The 20,100-nt window shown below is 40.9% G+C and overlaps 3 protein-coding genes and 1 long non-coding RNA gene across 4 annotated transcripts in view; 1 reads left to right on the top strand and 3 right to left on the bottom strand.

Moving 5' to 3' along the window:
* Nucleotides 1-20,100, top strand: part of LOC124304613 (luciferin 4-monooxygenase-like) — a 49,498-nt gene that overhangs the window by 2,573 nt on the left and 26,825 nt on the right. The gene's annotated exons all lie outside the window — the stretch shown is intronic.
* LOC124304612 (venom carboxylesterase-6-like) lies at nucleotides 60-3,866 on the bottom strand. Its single transcript, XM_046763079.1, has 9 exons — nucleotides 3,592-3,866; nucleotides 3,208-3,508; nucleotides 2,945-3,142; nucleotides 2,671-2,849; nucleotides 2,290-2,452; nucleotides 1,865-2,011; nucleotides 815-1,012; nucleotides 557-680; nucleotides 60-476 (listed from the first exon to the last, which is right to left on the bottom strand). The coding sequence occupies exons 1-9, from the start codon at nucleotides 3,790-3,792 to the stop codon at nucleotides 314-316; spliced, it is 1,674 nt and encodes a 557-aa protein (XP_046619035.1). The 5' UTR covers nucleotides 3,793-3,866; the 3' UTR covers nucleotides 60-313.
* On the bottom strand, nucleotides 4,930-5,721 carry LOC124304619 (uncharacterized). The gene is made up of 3 exons (XR_006908232.1): nucleotides 5,440-5,721; nucleotides 5,189-5,312; nucleotides 4,930-5,106 (listed from the first exon to the last, which is right to left on the bottom strand). It is a non-coding gene; the product is annotated as an uncharacterized LOC124304619 (long non-coding RNA).
* LOC124304609 (venom carboxylesterase-6-like) lies at nucleotides 7,160-11,335 on the bottom strand. Its single transcript, XM_046763076.1, has 8 exons — nucleotides 11,228-11,335; nucleotides 10,284-10,845; nucleotides 10,018-10,215; nucleotides 9,769-9,947; nucleotides 9,458-9,626; nucleotides 8,572-8,907; nucleotides 8,368-8,491; nucleotides 7,160-7,486 (listed from the first exon to the last, which is right to left on the bottom strand). Exons 2-8 carry the CDS (start codon nucleotides 10,810-10,812, stop codon nucleotides 7,270-7,272), a joined length of 1,752 nt encoding a protein of 583 aa, XP_046619032.1. The 5' UTR covers nucleotides 10,813-10,845; nucleotides 11,228-11,335; the 3' UTR covers nucleotides 7,160-7,269.

The following is a 20,100-nucleotide window of genomic DNA, read 5'->3' as shown; positions in this document are numbered from 1 at the left end:
GGGAAAACCATAGAAAATCTTACCAGCGGTGGAATAAGACTGCGTTTAGCTATCGTACGTATGCTTATAGATTGTGCAGTATATTTCTGTAATAAAAGCTGTTTGTAGCAAGTGTCTCAGTAGAATTCTCGAAGATCAACAATGAAATTTGCTCGTTCTCGTATAGGAGAGTTTACGCACAGGGTTTCTGTACTTTACCATCTACAACGAAGCTGTAAATTCAATGTGCACGGTTATGGTATAGAAAATTTATGTTTAAACTCCATGCGAGAACGAGAAGGTTCTTTACTTCGTAGGCATGATTCGTAGCTACTTATAAAATATTTTCTTCAAAATTGATAGTGGACCAGAAATCCTTTCGTCCGAAGTTCGAGTTGCTTTCCATGTAAAGGTTGTCTGGTCCTGCGATTCTCAGGTAATTCAAATTACTGCTGGATCCGTTCAAGGGGTTCCATTCGACGCCCACGTCGGCCGTACTGAAAAATATTTACGATTCCAATCCGGTAAAATCCATTGGTAATTTCGGATTATCAGAGAAGCGAAAACACAAACTCACCCGTTCGTCGCATACGATACCCAGAGCTTGATTATTACTTTTTGCATCGCTTTGTCATTCTCCGTGGTCGTTGCGTCGAAAAACGAATCGATTGCGTAGCACATGTCGTCTCCGTGAGCCACTCCTAATCACAGTGAGCATATAATTTCTATAATTTCTTACGACGTCATGTCTTACGTAAAATTGCGAGAGACCATTCATGACGGTTTAGGTCTGTACTTGTTTTTAAAAATTATGTACGTTCTTAGGAAGATTTACCCCAATTTGTGGTTACTCCGTTGCTGAAATATTCGCTAACACTGTGCGCTCCTCTGTAGGTGAAGTAATAGAAATGTACGGGATTTTCGTTCGCGTCTGCTTGTAGAAGCGCGGCTTTTTGGGTACCGAAGAGGTACAAACGATCGGTCATCAGGTGGACGAAATTTTCGATTGTTGAGTTGCAGATTTCACTTGTTCCTATGTAATGTCGCCTTATTAATTTCGAAATAGTGGATTTATCCGAACCTTCGATCCATCAGGTCGGATCGAAAATTCAAGTTGTCTCATATTTCGACTTGCAGTTACGAATTGTTGAGGGATAAATTTACTCAACTACTGGCGAGCTGCCCAAGAGCATGGCTCATTCATTTTTACTTTAAAAATTGAATGAGTATTTGCGAGAACTTGATTTTTCGATCGAACTACCTAACGGACCGGAACTTCAGGTACATAATAGTCTTGATAAAAATCAAGTTATTCAATCAATTCTTGAAAAAAACGTCCCGATAGCCCTTTTCCATATTGCGAATAATTTCCATACCCAAACAATCCGTTACAAGTCCTGGATACCTGATACCAAAATCTTCGTTCTATACATTGAACTGTTGTTTTTTAGTCCGACAATTGCGAAGTTCATTAAGTTCCACCATCATACGATCGGTATAATGAAGTTGATGTATGCCAGCAAGTGGATTGCTGGTCACATACCGCATAATGGTTTGGAAACGAGTGCAAAATGCTTATAAATGCGGGTAGCAAGGATTAGATGGTTTTCGTATCCACGTGTTATCTTTACCCTCTGAACTCTACCATTTTTTCATTGGCCCCTCGTTCAATCGTTTCAAAAGTTACGAATATATCGAGCGATAGTCTCGCACGTATATGTAATATCCTAATAAATATGTCCACACTGGAGGCTGAATCTCCGAAACTATTGGTCGTATGATATTTGTGGAAAAAAAAAAGATTCGCATAGAGGGTTTTGGCGTTTTTAGATCGATGATATCGATTTGCCGACAGCAGTGGTAGATGTATTGATTCATTTTTTACCCAAGTAATGCTGTTTTATCAATTCACTGACGGTCGAACGATTGCTGACTGGAATGGTGTAGTTGAAATCCAATAGAGAGGGTGCGATTGCGTTCCAATTTTCATTCAAGTAATCGAGGTCCGTCGCATTAGCGATAAACAAAGCAGCTGCACAGAAAAACGCAAAATTTGTTAAAATTTCGACAATTGGCGTAACGGTTACTATTTTCGCCAGTTACTATATTGTCACTTGGATTTACTGTTTTCTGCAGTAATATCTACCACAGAAAGTAACGAATGTTCAATACAACAACAATGTTATCGGAACAATGCACATAATCAGGGTTACGATGTGCATTTATTTTGAGTTTCGTAATCGAACGTAGTAATAAATTTTCAACTGAGTAATTGCAATTGTAGCATTGCGATGATTTATAAAATTTCACCTGGATACAATCCATCTTCGGAAACGCCGCTCGTGATCCACGGTAAATCCTGTACATCGCCCGATGTGATTATATCAATGGGATATCGATCGATGAACGTGAAGTTGGCGTCCCCCTTTTCAACGACCGGTCCGAATGGAACCATGGGACTTGCGAGCCACGGCTAATGAGAAGAATATTTTCTAGTACTTCAAACCGTCGGATGCAAGGTCGATCGCTTCGACTTTGAAAAATTTTTTTTCATCGATCGGCAAACGCTCTCCTCGAATTTAGTTTCGCGAAATAACTTGAATGACGTGCGCATGTTACGCTAGCTGAACACGCGTTCTACTGCCCCATTGATTATGGTGATTATAAAAGACTTCCTGAGCCACTAATTACCGTGAATGCCCAGGTCGCCAGCGCGATATCATCCGCTGTTTGGTTTTTTAAGCATTTGACCATACATCCAACGCTGATAGTAGGACATCCCAAAGAAGCAGCAAGGACCTTAGCCTTTACCAGGGAAGCCTCAGTCTGAGCCCAGGGATACAGTGCGGTCCCGGAAATCGACATTCCTCCTGTGGAAATTGTTACACGCATCGGGCATTGATTTTACGTACCGGAAGAGCAGCTGTAGTCAGTCCAAACATCGACAATCCGCTTTTATACGTACTTTGGAACAAGCCTGATGTGAGATTCGTCAAGTAGTGATAATGAACGCTCACCGCCCCGGCGCTTTGACCGACAAGCGTGATGCTCTCCGGGTTTCCGCCAAAGTACTCGATGTTGTCCTTGACCCATTGCAAAGCGATCACTTGGTCCTTCAGCCCCATATTTCCGGATACTGTGGCGTCCTCTGTACTTAGAAAACCTGATACAAGAGTACGAAAAGTCACATGGAGCGGATGAAGAAATTTCGAACCATTTCCGGCTTACCAAATACTCCGAGTCTGTAGTTGGGGGTAACCAGGACGACGTCGCTGTCGAGCAAGTAATGAGGACCGTACGATTCGGCCGAACCAAATTGGAAACCTCCTCCGTGAACGAAGAATATGACCGGTAGTAAATTTCCCGAGGAATTCGCAGCCGGGGTATAAACGTGGAGGTAAAGACAATCCTCGGCACCGGTCACCGTCTTCTCCACGTAGCTGACATGGATGGCGCTGGGCTGCACACACGCTGAGCCGTATCCCTTCGCCGAAAGGACACCCGACCACGCGGAAATCGCCTTGGGGATCTGTCACAGCCTCGCTTTGATTACCAAGAGAAATCACGATCGCGACGCACACCCAACGACGTGGTGCGCCACCGCCTGCTCACCTCAAATCTCAAATCTCCGACCGGGGGTTCGGCGTACGGAATCCCTGTATAGGCCTCGAAAGTACGGTTTCCGGACGAAGTGTCGTAGTAGCCCTCGATGGTCCCCAAAGGCGTTGTCACCGTCGGGTATGTCTCGGTCTCGCCTTGCGAAAGACAGATGCAGTGTCCGAGCAACATCGTTGCGATTACGGAAAATTTCATCTCGTCACAAGCTGTGAGTCCCTCGTCGTAAAAAGTTTTTCAACGGTGGCACGGTATGAGAATGTGGACAGTTTTGACTGTCGTATGGGGCTTAAATACCCGCGCATTACTTAATTACAGGTGTTTACCTCCTGTTTCATTGTACAGATGTTACGTATCGCACTTTAGTTCATGCGTGATTCCACCTGTCGACATATTCAATAACTCGAGGACACTGATTACGTTCAATGGGTAAATATCTATCTTACCTAGCGACTATGCGGAAGGATGGGACTCGGTTTATGTTGACTGACATTTACGATAGTTTTATTGTGCAGAATAATGACTCTCAAATTGGGAGGTTGGTTATAACGATCATAGAAAGAAAATAAAATACAGCAAGTGTGGTTAACGTTTCGGTCTAATTTTAAGTGTAGGCCCTTTCCGGAAGGAGTTCGGTAATTGCAATACAAAAACTAAAAAAGACAGAAAAAATGTATCGTACACAATATTCAAGTATCGATGGGGGAAAGAACATCAAGGTATGAGATTTTTTGTCAGCGGAGCTTCCGAGGTCATGTGAAAGTCGTCTTCCCTCATGCGAAGATACCTTGCTCCGTAGCAATTTGACCGTCTCGTATGATTTATCGGTGGCCTATTTCAGGTAACAATCATGTACTTTTTGATGCGAAAGTTGATGGTCTTCGAGATATCAACCAAATAAATACACTGTTCCGTTTGAACAAAGCAATTTCAATTTCACATTTTCTTCGTGCCTTCAAGTACAAAAAATTTGGTTCCTACATGTTCTTTTCCCCATCGAACCTTGGATATTTTGTGCGGAACATTATTTTGAATCTTACTGAGTTTCGGAGTAAAAGGTCTGGCGCGATGAAAATGAAACAGCTGTTTACACGACGAAAAATGAATCCATACACGCAGATTTATTATTCTGATACGTCAAAATACGTGTGGTTAAATAATCGTTAGATGCCAATAAAATGTACTTAAGTAAACTGAAGACAAATGTCGCACACGTATGGGAAAATCTATGTACATAAGAGACGCCTTGTTTACTTGAAGTTTTATTTTTAGTACAAGTTTAGCGAAATACAAGCTGTTACGCATTAGTATGTATTTCCATTATTTTTTACGTCTGAAGTGTAGCTATTTTACCAAGTATTTTCACGAAAATGTATACCGAGCCAAAAATTCTTATGCCCAAAGTTTTCGTTGTTTTCCATGTAAAGATCTTTCGGTCCTGCTATTCTCAGGTAACTAAAACTGTCGTCACTTTTGCTCAACTCGTTCCATCCGACACTCAGATCAGGTTTGCTGAAAAATTTGTACGTCAATAATTTCGCACAATCCAAGAAGATCCTTGGACAACGTCGGAATATCGGAGACGTAGACTCACCCGTTCTTTGCGAAAGATACCCACAGATTAATCATAACTTCTTGGATTTCCCGATCGTCTTTCGTCGTTGTTGGATCGAAAAACGAGTCCATCGCGTAACCGAGATCGTCTAGGTGACTCACTCCTATTACGGGAAGACTATTGGTGTATAATATCTTACGAGGTAATCATTTGTACGAGATCGAGGGGAGGAATTGAGACGGTTTAGGAGTGTCGGTGGCTTCATAATACAAAGTCCCAGAAAGATTTACCGATATTCACAGTGCTTCCACCCCTGTAATACTCGCTGAAACTGTGGTTTCCTCTGTAAGTGAAGTAGTAAAAGAGTACGGGCAACCGCGGCGTCGTAGACGTACAATCGATCGCTGATCATCCTGACGAGTGGCGAGATTGTTGAGTTGTCGATCTGGACCGAATTCCCCAGGTAATGTTGCCTTATCAATTCGGAAACAGTGTGATGTTCGACTGACGGAATCGTGTAATTAAACTCTAGCAATTCGGGCGCTATGGAAGTCCAGTTGCCGTTCAACTATTGGAGAAGCGTCTCGCTAGTTATGAATTCTAGGCGGCGAGCAAGTCTTATTAAGACGAACAATCGTGTGTAGAGAACATGTGCGTATGTAATTCATCGAATCTCACCTGCCGCCGGGACGAGACCTTCCTGACTGACCACGCTCGTGATCCATGGTAGATTCTGCACATGCCCAGAAGCGATTGTTTCAATCGGCGGACGATCGATGATCGTGAATCGACCACCACCCTTTTCGACCACCGGGCCAAACGGAGAGTAGGGACTGTTCAGCCAAGGCTGGAATGGCGGTATGTGTAAATAGTATTTGAATTTCCACCGGTGTTGTGGGACTTTCTTCCTGTGCAATGATCTTGGCTCTCTTTCATATTTCATAAAAGCTATTTCATAAAAGCGCATATTACGCTGACGTGTATTCAATGGTTTCGGCGGAGTGAAGTCAGGGTCTGTTTCGCCTCGTTGAAGTTTCTTACAGTCATCACGTAAATGCCGTATCTAGATTACAATAAATAACCGAATGAAGTACAGGAGAGCCGTCACTATGTTTAGAATATCGACCAACGTGTTTTGCGGTTGTCAGGGTGTAGTTATCGTTGGGGCTATGAATCTATTCTTTATTTCAGTAAATGCACGATTTTCTGGAACGCCGTGCCAATAATCTCGGGTAACAACCTGTGACGATGTGTATATTTTGATAGACGAAAGTAAGAACCGAAGTTCGGACGGATCAGCGGATCAGCAGATCGGCAAATTAGTAGGCCTACGACTTTAGAAGGAGAGAGTTGTGTATGGAGGTGTCAGGAAATCGTAAAGTGTGTGAAATTAACTCAAATCCTGATCAGGTAACAAATTCAATAAATAACGACGAACTGAAACGATAAAGAAAGTCACACCATTCTAAAATTATAAATACGACACATCAAACACTCTCCCTTCAAATTCTTCGAATAATTGTTCCGCTCGATTTTATCTATATACACTTTTACCGTCCGTTTTTATGTTATTGTTACTATTTTGTTTCATTCTTACTCGACTATTGTCTCTTATATCTTTTAACTTTTGCACCTGTGCCGTCCACTTATATTTTTTAAACTATCAAACCAAGTTTGTTGGGTTGCGACGTGCAGGGCCTATAAATTGGGTATTCTGTACTATTAAATTATAATTGACTTTTTCAACCAAAATGACCCAAATGAATGCATAATTTTCTCCTTGATCGTCAACAACTATTTCTCGTAATTGTCTATTTATTTCCCTTTCTTTTACATTTGACTTATAATCAATAAGTCAAAATTCATAACAAACCTCACAATCAGTCCACAGTTCCATTATACGGTAAAAAGTGTAATTCGCTTTGATCGTTTTTCCTGTCACGAACATCACGACTTATCATAATTTAAACGCTTCTTCCGGGTTTAGCGATTAAAATAATTTTTTCAGTCTTCAAAGTCATAATATTTATTATACCAGTTTTATTTCTGGACCAAGTTAGATTATCAGTCGACGATGCGTACTGTACACTTAACCAGCCATTCAGTGTAGCAGTTCAAAGTTACATATATTCGAAAAGTGTCTCTTCATGGTTGTAGCGTGGATCTACGATGTTTTCTCGAAATCCGAGACTGTTCCAAAATTTCTTATCACCAAAGTTCGAGTTCCTGTTTGTATTTATTTCTCTCAGTCTCGGTCCCGCGATATGCAAATAGCGAAAGTCCTTGAATGTTGATCGGCTCGTCCTGGGCCACATGATACCAGTCTTCAGCATCTTACTAATTAGATTGAACAAAAAACACGCATAATTGTACAGACGCGCAACCGCGACATTATTGCAGCGTGATTATTGCAATGTAGAAAATGATAAAGATAACGATAACAATTACTAAATAATAAAAATGCAAAGTAATCGGTATAAATATCTAAGTTCCTTTTATCATTTACAATGTTATGCGGCCATTCGATTGATTCAGGATTATAGAAATCTGTCATGTCGAAATACACTTTCTGAATTCTAGAAAAGTTGGCATATTAGTGCAATAAGATGGTGAAAAAAAATGATCGAACGATTATTTGGCAATTTTCATTAGCTTCCATCAAACGATTGTTTTTGATTCATATACACCGATTTTTACCCACATCAGACATGCTATGAAAATTCTCTACTCTATAACCGCGTTACGCGTAATATGTTCACATTTTAATACAAAGCGTACGCACAGATTTAACTTTCTCTAGGCCTCTGTTCCTTCCGATTTATCAGATCGCTGTTAATTAATTCTCAATTGAACGGAAAGCCCTACGTAAATTGAAGAATATAGTCAGCCTAATTTCAGTTTGATCGATTCCCAAGTCTCACGCGTGGCTAAAGATGGAAACAAGCCGTTCCGGCGCCTGCATATAGGCAACTTCAGTTACAATTCACCATCTAAAAAGAGAAATTGAAACAGTCGATTGCCTATCTGTAGGCGCTGATGTAGCTCGTTTCCATCTTCATGCCTGTCATAATCCGCGAGGTCAATAATCCTGGACCGTGTATTCATACCCTAACGGAACGTGATCTGAAAATAGTCAATTATAATGTTATATTTTATAAATTGATAATAATTATCTTCGGGATATGAACTAATAAAAATAATCTCGGAAATCCACTTACCCGCCTGTTGCAAACGATATCCAGATACCAATCATCCTCTTCTGCATTTCCCGATCGCGTTGTGTCGTAGTTGGATCGAAATACGAATCCAATACGTAAGCAATGTCGTCGATGTGACTTACGCCTAAAATTGGAAACCGAGTTTGTACATGCGTTTGTAGAATTTTACGGGATTAAATGACATGGGCTTTCAAACAAATTTACCAAAGTTTTGTTTACTGCGGCTCAAGTATTCGCTAAAGCTGTGGGCCCCTCTGTATGAGAAATAGTAAAAGAATACCGGGTTTTGCATTACTCGCGCCTGAAGTCTCGCCGCCTTCTCGGCACCGTAGCCGAACAACCGATCGGTCACCATTCGGATCATTTGCTTTACCGTCGAGTTGTCGATAGGACGATTTTCCAAGTAGTGATACCTCACCCTACCAGATACCTTTGGCTGCTCGGTTTCCGGTATCGTAAACAAGTAGTCGAGCAATCCGGGTCCTATGTCCGTCCAATTTTGGTTCAAGTCCGCCAGACGTGTCGTATTTGCTACAAATTCTACGGAGGGGATAAATTTTTCATTGTTAAATGCAGTTACTAACACTTAAGGGACTCGAGAATTCTCGGATTTTCCAGAAACTTCTGAATCACTAAAAAAAAAAAATCATAACGTTGTTCACAAAATGCAAGGTAAAATTAAACTCATCATTAATCATCGACATTTATTATTCATTCAGTCTTGTGATAAACTGCAATTTTAATTACTTACACATTTTTCTAACGAAACTAACTACATCAAACTTTGAAGATTTTTTCATAAAACTGTTAACTTGTCTTATTATTAAAAAGTAAGTACTTTGAATATGTATCTTTTAGCTCCCTTTCTCAAGTAAGTAAAAATCTTATTCACATGAAGTCTTTCAATTAAACGAATAGTAGGTACCTGAAGTCTCTACATAAAAACAACCTTTAAATTACAGTTATATACATCAAGACGCGATTTCTCGATACTTTCATCTCGATCAGAAACCCTAGTTTTCCGATCACCACTTCTAGTTGTAATTTTTGAATACGCTACACAGACGGGGAAGAAATTTGAAATTCATACCGGCAGCCGGGAAAAGCCCGTCCTCACTCACGATGCTCGTCATCCAGGGTAGATCCTGAACTCTGCCAGAAATTATCGAATCAATTGGTGGCCGATCAATCATCGTGAACTGGCCACCTCCCTTCTCAACTACCGGTCCGAACGGGGGTATCGTATTGTACAACCAGGGCTGAAATTGCATATTTCGCCATTTAACGCAATTCCTACAATAACAATCTAAGCAACGCTTATCGCTTCAGATGATAAAATTCGCCGACTCGTGTCATATTTCGATAAATTTCTCAGGATCAAACCTCACTGGTCCCACTTACCGAGAACATTCCAGCTGCCTGCGTGATCTGATGAGCGTCTCGTGTTTTCAAGCACTCAATCATGCTTTTGACATCGTCGCACGGACATCCGAGAATTGCGGAAAGCTTTTTCGCTTTAAACAGAGCAGCTTCTGCTTGGGTCCAACAGTTCAACGCGGTTCCACTTATCGACATTCCGCCTTAGGGAATTTTCGCGTGTAAAAGAATCGAGTGCGTCTTATCTTGCAAGGTATATTTGTGATAACTCACCTCGAAACAGACCCTTTGTGATGTTGGTCAGGAAGTGATATTGCACGGCTGCGCCACCGGCGCTCTGACCAACGATCGTAACCTGCTTTGGATCACCACCGAAAGATTCGATGTTGTTTTGGATCCAGCGCAACGCGATTACTTGATCCTTGAGTCCCATATTTCCTGGCACCGTGTCGTCCTCCGTGCTAAGAAAACCTGCAATTTCATCGTCCTAAGTGTCACGTACCGATAAATTAAATTTCTAATAAAATTGATGAACCCACCGAGTGGTCCAAGTCTGTAATTCAAGGTGACGAGAATCACGTCCTCGTTGAGCAAGTACTTTGGCCCGTAATACATCCCGCTTCCAGCACTGAAAGCACCACCGTGAATGTAGAATATAACGGGTAGAGAATTCCTCGGTCTTCTGAATCTTTCATTCTGCCGCCTCGACATCGCTGGTGTGTAAATGTTCAAGTAGAGGCAATCCTCGGAATCGTTTACACCGCTACCAGTGCTCTGCACGGGTGCCACAGCGCCGTATTGGATACACGACGAGCCAAATTTCTTGGCTGTAAGAACTCCGGACCACGGAGAAATCGGTATTGGAAGTTCGAATCTCAATTCTCCGATCGGCGGTGTGGCGTAGGGTATACCTTGGTAAGCTTCGTATATTTTACCGGTACTTGAGGTGTTGTAAAAACCTTCGATGATTCCCAGGGGTGTCTCTACCCTCGGTGACGATTGATCCGATTTTGTAGGAAGACAGAGACCACATCCCATGAAGAAGGTTGTAAGAGTAGAAAGTTTCATTGTAGAATGCTGCACTTTCACCCACTAACAGAACTGTAATCAAGTGTGAGAATCTGATATTAATTCTGACAGTTAACGAAAAATTAAAGGAAGAACGGACGATTTTCACGGACGTTGTTAAGTTGTACATTTACTTGACTGATAGTCACCGTTGACATCTCAATGCAGCACAACTCCAGTTCAGGTAATATCACTTGAACAAAGCTGAAAATTTTTTCCTTGCTCGTTTATAGTACGTTATATAATTTTTGCAACGTTGCGTATCGCGAGTTTATTATTGAGTATCCGGTTCGAAAGAATACTGATACGATGTACTGTATAAGTGAATTATTCAAAACTCGATTCTTTTCCTTCTCGTACTTCCGTTATTTTTAATAGCTTATTTTCATAACGGATATCGTAAGTAATGTCTTACCGCTACCAAATTGACTGAAGATTTGTCTTTTTCGAAATTGATCGAGCAGCATGAAACAATACGTCAAGAATACTGATATCTGTCTAGGGTACCTCATACTAAACCACGAATTTTTTTCTTCGCCTTATATACATATATTTCTGCAAATGTTAAAAGACACAGGATAATGTCTACAATTTTAGTGATAACTTATCCGAGTTCCTAATCAAGTTGACATTGTGTATCAGAAAATTATTGTGATTGACTAATCCGAAACGTTACCTTGAGTTTGACAAAATGAATTTTCTTTCTATAATCACATGTTTTTCGAATCGACGAGGTCGCTCGTACAAGGCGAGAGTCATAACGACAATCATGTCTATCGCAACGCACTAACAATAAGATCTGCAAGCACCGTAAGGTCAATGAATAGCTCTCAAGTGATATTCATTCAATTCCGAACTCATACACGCGTTTGAGGATTTTGGCAAAATATTTAACACTGGATTGTACGAAACACTTTATTGTTTCATCGACGATTGAAATGAATGCATAAATATACATACAAGCCTATTCCTTTGAGTTTCTAAATTGCAGTTTGCAGTACGTTACTTATTGACACTAATCTTGTTTTTGCAATTATACTTATGCAATGAAAATTGATTAGTCTATCGACTATTCTGTTATGTACTAATCAGTTAGAATATTGAGGAAACTTTCATGGTTCTCATGTCTATATATTTGTATTCGTAAATTACTTAAAACATCAGTAAACATGGAATAACACTCATCAATAATTTACACATGTTAAATGCATACTATAAATACTCGTTTACATACTATTTTCAAATTCTCACAAAAAATGTGATGACAACTATAAATAGATCGTATTGTTTGGTTGGTCAGGGACTTTTTATAGAACTCACGGATTTCAAAAGCCTTGTCCATAAAATTGAGATGCTATCACCGCATCGTCCCAATTTTTCTTCTCTTTTTATTGACGATTAAAAGCTTAGTTGTTGATTGTCACATGAATTCAGTAGTACGAGCAGACATCGGTCTGATTTATCTATGGCCGTCACTGCGTGTGGAGACGCACGTTCACCGACGCCTAATAGTCTAGAAAAAACGAAGCCTCAGTTTTTTGGCAATAACTCAAAAAGTAAAAGCGCTAGCGAAAATTTTAAAACGATTCTTAAAGAGGAGGAAATTTTCAATGAAAAAGTACGAGCACCCGGAATTCTATCTTCAATATTAGTAATTTTAATTTAACGCTGAAAATAGGGCTATGCGCAACTGTTATGGCATAGACGCGCCGCATCTAGACAGTACACCGCACAAAATAATTGTTTTGCTGTAATAAATATCAATTTGAAAATTTGGATAAATTGTGGTGTATTCTTAACACTTGAAAGAAAAATGTCCCGTTGGAAAAAAATTTTTAAGTTTATTTTTCAAAAAGTTACACATTCGTTAATTAGTCATAATTCTTCGAACCTCGATTTTCATTGCAAACAGCATAAATGTTCAAATAATAGCTCTAAAAATATTTCGCTTCTTGGAGCCCCTTCTTAAGTGTATACTTAACAAGACCACGGAAATGGAAATTTTCATTTTTTGTCAACTTTCAAAAATCATAATGAACGGAATAAACAACTTTTTAAAACTTTTATAATTTTAATATATTTAGCCATACTTTACCTAGGTTACTATAGTTTTTAGTGATTTCTGCACAAATTGTGCATCAAAATGTTAGGGAAAAATAATGATTTTAGTCAGGGAAAACCGGGAAATGTCAGGGAATTCCGTGATCGGAATTGAGTGGCCACCCTGTCAAAGTCATAATATTTATTATACCAGTTTTATTTCTGAACCAGTTTGGATTATCAGTCGACGATGCGTACTGTATACTAGACCAACGATTCAGTGTAGCAGTTCAAAGTTATATATATTCGACAAGTGTCTCTTCATCGTCATACCATGGATCCACGATGTTTTCTCGAAATCCGAGACTGTTCCAAAATTTCTTATCACCAAAGTTCCCGTTCCTGTTTATATTTATTTCTCTCAGTGTCGGTCCCGCGATATGCAAATACCGAAAGTCCTTGAATGTTGATCGGCTCGTCCTGGGCCACATGATACCAGTCTTCAGCATCTTACTAATTAGATTGAACAAAAAACACACATAATTGTACAGACGCGCAACCGCGACATTATTGCAGCGTGATTATTGCAATGTAGAAAATGATAAAGATAACGATGACAATTACTAAATAATAAAAAAGCAAAGTAATCGGTATAAATATCTAAGTTCCTTTTATCATTTACAATGATATGCGGCCATTCGATTGATTCAGGATTATAGAAATCTGTCATGTCGAAATAGACTTTCTGAATTCTAGAAAAGTTGGCATATTAGTGCAATAAGATGGTGAAAAAAAAATGAACGAACGACTATTTGGCAATTTTCATTAGCTTCCATCGAACGATTGTTTTTGATTCATATACACTGATTTTTACCCACATCAGACATGCTATGAAAATTCTCTACTCTATAACCGCGTTACGCGTAATATGTTCACATTTTAATACAAAGCGTACGCACAGATTTAACTTTTTCTGAGCCTCTGTTCCTTCCGATTTATCATATCGCTAGTAATCAATTCTCAATTGAACGAAAAGCCCTATGTAAATTGAACAATATAGTCAGCCTAATTTCAGTTTGATCGATTCCCAAGTCTCACGCGTGGCTAAAGACGGAAACAAGCCGTTCTGGCGCCTGCATATAGGCAACTTCAGTTACAATTCACCATCTAAGAAAAGAGGTTAAAACAACCGGTTGCCTATCTGTAGGCGCTGATGTAGCTCGTTTCCATCTTCATGCCTGTCATAATCCGCGAGGTCAATAATCCTGGACCGTGTATTCATACCCTAACGGAACGTGATCTGAAAATAGTCAATTATAATGTTACATTTTATAAATTAATAATAATTATCTTCGGGATATGAACTAATAAAAATAATTTAGGTGGTCTAGAGGAGTAAGTCTCCGGTAAAGCATCGCTAGATTCCAGGTTCGATTCCTGGCTCCGTCGTTAATTTTTCAAATTCACCAGTTGTTCAAATTTACATATTCTCAACAAAATTCTCTCGTAGATTAATGATTTGCACACCCGCATCTCATTTATTAGACGGCATTGCCGTCTTACGGGCTTCTCATCGGAAGCAAAGGATTGAAAAGAGTAAACATAAACATCTACACACTACAGTCTCCTTACATCGTGCATGCAGAGAAGAAATTCTTACTCACTAATAAAAATAATCTCGGAAATCCACTTCCCCGCCTGTTGCAAACGACATCCAGATACCAATCATCCTCTTCTGCATGTCCCGATCGCGTTGTGTCGTAGTTGGATTGAAATAACAATCCAATACGTAAGCAATGTCGTCGGTGTGACTTGCGCCTAAAATTGGAAACCGAGTTTGTGCATGCGTTTGTAGAATTTTACGGGATTAAATGACATGGACTTTCAAACAAATTTACCAAAGTTTCGTGTACTGCCGCTCAAGTATTCGCTAAAGCTGTGGGCCCCTCTGTATGAGAAATAGTAAAAGAGTACCGGGTTTTGCATTACTCGCGCCTGAAGTCTCGCCGCCTTCTCGGCACTGTAGCCGAACAACCGATCGGTCACCATCTGGATCATTTGCATTACCGTCGAGTTGTCGATAGGACGATTTTCCAAGTAGTGATACCTTATCCTACCAGATACCTTTGGCTGCTCGGTTTCCGGTATCGTAAACAAGTAGTCGAGCAATTCGGGTCCTATGTCCGTCCAATTTTGGTTCAAGTCCGCCAGACGTGTCGTATTTGCTACAAATTCTACGGAGGGGATAAATTTTTCATTAGAGTTAAATGCAGTTACTAACACTTAAGGGACTCGAGAATTCTCGGATTTTCCAGAAACTTCTGAGTAACATAAAAAAAAAAAATCATAACATTGTTCACAAAATGCAAGGTAAAATTAAACTCATCATTAATCATCGACATTTATTATTCATTCAGTCTTGTGATAAACTGCAATTTTAATTACTTACACATTTTTCTAACGAAACCAACTACATCAAACTTTGAAGATTTTTTCATAAAACTGTTAACTTGTCTTATTATTAAAAAGTAAGTACTTTGAATATGTATCTTTTAGCTCCCTTTCTCAAGTAAGTAAAAATATTATTCACATGCAGTCTTTTAATTAAACGAATAGTAGGTACCTGAAGTCTCTACATAAAAACAACCTTTAAATTACAGTTATATACATCAAGACGCGATTTCTCGATACATTCATCTCGATCAGAAACCCTAGTTTTCCGATCACCACTTCTAGTTATAATTTTTGAATACGCTACACAGATGGGGAAGAAATTTGAAATTCATACCGGCAGCCGGGAAAAGCCCGTCCCCACTCACGGTGCTCGTCATCCAGGGTAGATCCTGAACTCTACCAGAAATTATCGAATCAATTGGTGGCCGATCAATCATCGTGAACTGGCCACCTCCCTTCTCAACTACCGGTCCGAACGGGGATATCGGATTGTACAACCAGGGCTAAAATTGCATATTTCGTCATTTAACGCAATTCCTACAATAACAATCTGAGCAACGCTTATCGCTTCAGATGATAAAATTCGCCGACTCGTGTTATATTTCGATAAATTTCTCAGGATCAAACCTCACTTGTCCCACCTACCGAGAACATTCCAGCTGCCCGCGTGATCTTATGAGCGTCTCGTGTTTTCAAGCACGCAATCATGCTTTTGACATCGTCGCACGGACATCCGAGAGTTGCGGAAAGCTTTTTCGCTTTAAACAGAGCAGCTTTTGCTTGGGTCCAACAGTTCAACGCGGTTCCACTTATCGACATTCCGCCTGAGGGAATTTTCGCGTGTAAAAGAATCGAGTGCGTCTTATCTTGCAAGGTATATTTGTGATAACTCACCTCGAAACAGACCCTTTGTGATGTTGGTCAGGAAGTGATATTGCACGGCTGCGCCACCGGCGCTCTGACCAACGATCGTAACCTGCTTTGGATCACCACCGAAAGATTCGATGTTGTTTTGGATCCAGCGCAACGCGATTACTTGATCCTTGAGTCCCATATTTCCTGGCACCGTGTCGTCCTCCGTGCTAAGAAAACCTGCAATTTCATCGTCCTAAGTACCGCATACCGATGAACTAAATTTCCAATAAAATTGATGAACCCACCGAGTGGTCCAAGTCTGTAATTCAAAGTGACGAGAATCACGTCCTCGTTGAGCAAATACTTGGGCCCGTAATACATCCCGCTTCCAGCTCTGAAAGCACCACCGTGAATGTAGAATATAACGGGTAGAGAATTCCTCGGTATTCCGAATCTTTCATACTGCCACCTCATCATCGCTGGTGTATAAATGTTCAAGTAAAGGCAATCCTCGGAATCGCTTACACCGCTACCAGTGTTCTGCACGGCTGCCACAGCGCCGTATTGGATACACGTCGGGCTAAATTTCTTGGCCATAAGAACTCCGGACCACGGAGAAATCGGTATTGGAAGTTCGAATCTCAATTCTCCGATCGGTGGTGTGGCGTAGGGTATACCTTGGTAAGCTTCGTATATTTTACCGTTACTCGAGATGTTGTAAAAACCTTCGATGATTCCCAGGGGTGTCTCTACCCTCGGTGACCTTGGATCCGATATCCATCCATTGAAGAAGTCCTTTTCAAGAGACCTTTTGGTCTGAGCCGTGCTGTCCAAAGCGGTACCGCTCATCGAGATTCCACCTACGAGCGAAGAAGTGTTTGAAGGTTTTGAACAGTCTCGGAAGAGAATGGCAGGGATTAAATTTTCGCAACGTCAACACGTAGGGTCAGTTATATAATCATTGGGGTGGTCCGTAAGGTTTTTAACCTGATGTTGGGGCTTGAGCTATCGAAATTCGAAAGTGACCACCTTAAATTACTCACTGTGAAACAAACCTTCGGTGACGTTCGTCAGGTAGTGATACTGCGCGCTGACACCCCCTGAGCTGTGCCCGACGATTGTCACGCTGTTTGGATCCCCCCCGAAGTACTTTATGTAATCCTGGACCCATTTAAGCGCGACTACTTGATCCTTGAGTCCGAGGTTTCCGGGCACCGTGTCGTCCTCCGTACTTAGAAATCCTGAACATACGTGACAACTCGTTGGGATTCTCAAACTTTATAGGAGAAACTTGACGCTAGTCGGAACTTACCCGATGGACCCAGTCTGTGATTAAACGTGACGAGCACGACGTCTCCGTCGAGCAAATATTGGGTTCCGTACATGCCTTCGCTTACCGATGTAAACGCGCCTCCGGGATTGAAGAATATCACGGGTAGCAGTTTTCTTACGTTTGCGAATTTCGTAACCGGGGTGTAGATGTTGAGGTACAGACAATCCTTCAATTGGTTCATTCCGGACCAACCCATCAAATTTTTCGCATGATTGTATTGCAGGCAAATTGAACCGAATCGATTCGCTATCGAAGCGTCTCCCCAAGGCGAGACGGGTCTCGCGACCTGGAAAATCGTTGCAATTTGGATCATGGAATCATGCGTATTGTGCCGATGGTGAAAATTATTTATTACTGTGGCTTCGGAGAGACACTCACCTTGGACCTCAAGTTTCCTATCGGCGACTCGGCGTAAGGCACACCTTCGTACGCCGCGTACAAACGGTTTCCATTCAAGAAGTCGTAGCGTCCTATGATCAGTCCCAGCGGCGTGACGACTCTTGGACTTGTTCGCGTATGTGCTTTGGTGAGGAGGAGAACAGATCCGAGTAGCAGCGTCGTAGCAACGGCGAACTTCATCGTGTTCTTTGTGCTATAGTACACCGTTTCTCACTGAATACATCGCTTTGCGATTATACTGTGCTATATATACGATTCGCAGCGTCCGGCTCAAATTTGACGAATCACATTTTTCGTAAAAATTAAGCATTTCCTTATCACGCCGGATTTTACTATTGCGAAAGTCGAGTATTTTTGGTGGAAGTTTCGAGAATGCGTACGAGTGGTTATCTTTTTACGTCACATCTTTACAACGAACGTACTATTTTAATCGCACACACACACACACACACACACACACACACACACACACACACACACACACACACACACACACACACACACACACACACACACACACACACACACACACACACACACACACACACACACACACACACACACACACACACACACACACACACACACACACACACACACACATGTATATTTAAATCGAAAGGTCCCAAATTAAACGCTATTTGGTGCGCATTGAATTCGCTAATATAGCAAGCTGAATTTTGAAATTTCGGTTCACGGATTTCCGTGCCAAGATTCTAGTCCACAAGGTATAAAAAATAAAATGGACCGTCAAGAACAGTTCTCGCACCGTTCAAGGTGAATATAAGAATTTTCGGCTATGCTTTTTGCATTTAAAATTATTTCACCGGCTCCTTGAAGTCAGTTCTCGGTATCTATCAAAGTGACCGCAATCATGCGGTACTAGCGGAACCAAGTCGCTCGGCTAGATAAGTTACGTCCACAAAATTCTAAATATATTCTAATGTTTTAAGCATATTTTATAAACATCCTCTTCCTTTCATCAAGTGTCATTCCTATTTTTTTACGATAAATTACTGACGCAGGCATGCATACTGAATCAATAAATAAGTTTTCCTGGAACTTGGAAAAGGGTTCGGAATATATTTAAGTGAACATTAAATGGTCTATTTATATTTCAATTCATTGTACAAATTTTACACTTCAATTGCTTCGTATTCGGGTTCCAGTCACGGTTATCGGGATATTTTCCCGAAAAGGGATGGAGAGCCATAAATGTTTATCTCCAAAGTTCGCGTTGTCGTCCATACGAATTTCATCCGGCGATCGAAGCGATTCCTTGAGGACACTTTTTATGACCGCATACTCTGGAAGAGGCCAACGCTTAGCTTCGATAAGTAGTGATATTGCACGCTTGCACCCCCGGCACTCCGACCGATAATCGTTATTCTGTTTGGATCACCACCGAAGAATACAATATTATTCTTCACCCAGCTCATCGCGATTACTTGATCTTTCAAGCCCATATTTCCTGCAATCGTCTCATCCTCGGTACTCAGAAAACCTGAAAACATTTGGCTGAAGTCAAAGAAAGTCGTCGACATACCTGCACACATACCTCTGTCGATTACACGATCAAACAACTTCTCCGAGATCGATACTCACCCAGTGGTCCCAGTCTGTAATTAATCGCAACGAGTATAACGTCGTAGTCGAGCAAATATTTCGCTCCGTACAGGCTTCCAGTTCCGAATTGAAACGCGCCTCCATGTATGAACAATATAATCGGTAGCGAGTTGGCGGACGATGTAATCCCATCGCTGCGATTCATAATCGGAGCATAAATGTTGAGGTAAAGGCAGTCCTCCGATCCGGTTACCCTGTCCTCGGGATCCGGGGTCGGAGCAGGGGCGAACCCCATGCAGGAAGAACCGAATTCTTTCGCATTCAGGACGCGCATTCACGGTGATATGGGTTTCGGGGCCTGAGAAATCCACCAGCGAATTGTAAATTACAATTTTGTACAAAAGTATGTAGTAAGTTTTATCCTCGTGTCAACTTTTTATTTTCATGATTTATTTCAAATACTGAAAAAAATAAACTGTCGTAAAATCTGGAAGAAGTAGGAAAAGATTCAGAGGCTGCTGACCAATTATTGTAATGTTTTTTATTGATATCTTGATGTGCACACCCTACAGATTTATGTATATATATATTCATCCCCCTGCGCGCTTCGCGCGCCAACCCCCATTTTCGAGTCGAATTAG

This window comes from Neodiprion virginianus, chromosome 5 (assembly GCF_021901495.1).
Source record: "Neodiprion virginianus isolate iyNeoVirg1 chromosome 5, iyNeoVirg1.1, whole genome shotgun sequence".
NCBI lineage: Eukaryota > Metazoa > Arthropoda > Insecta > Hymenoptera > Diprionidae > Neodiprion > Neodiprion virginianus.
Note: the sequence above shows the minus strand (reverse complement) of the source record. Positions and strands in the feature narration are given on the sequence as shown.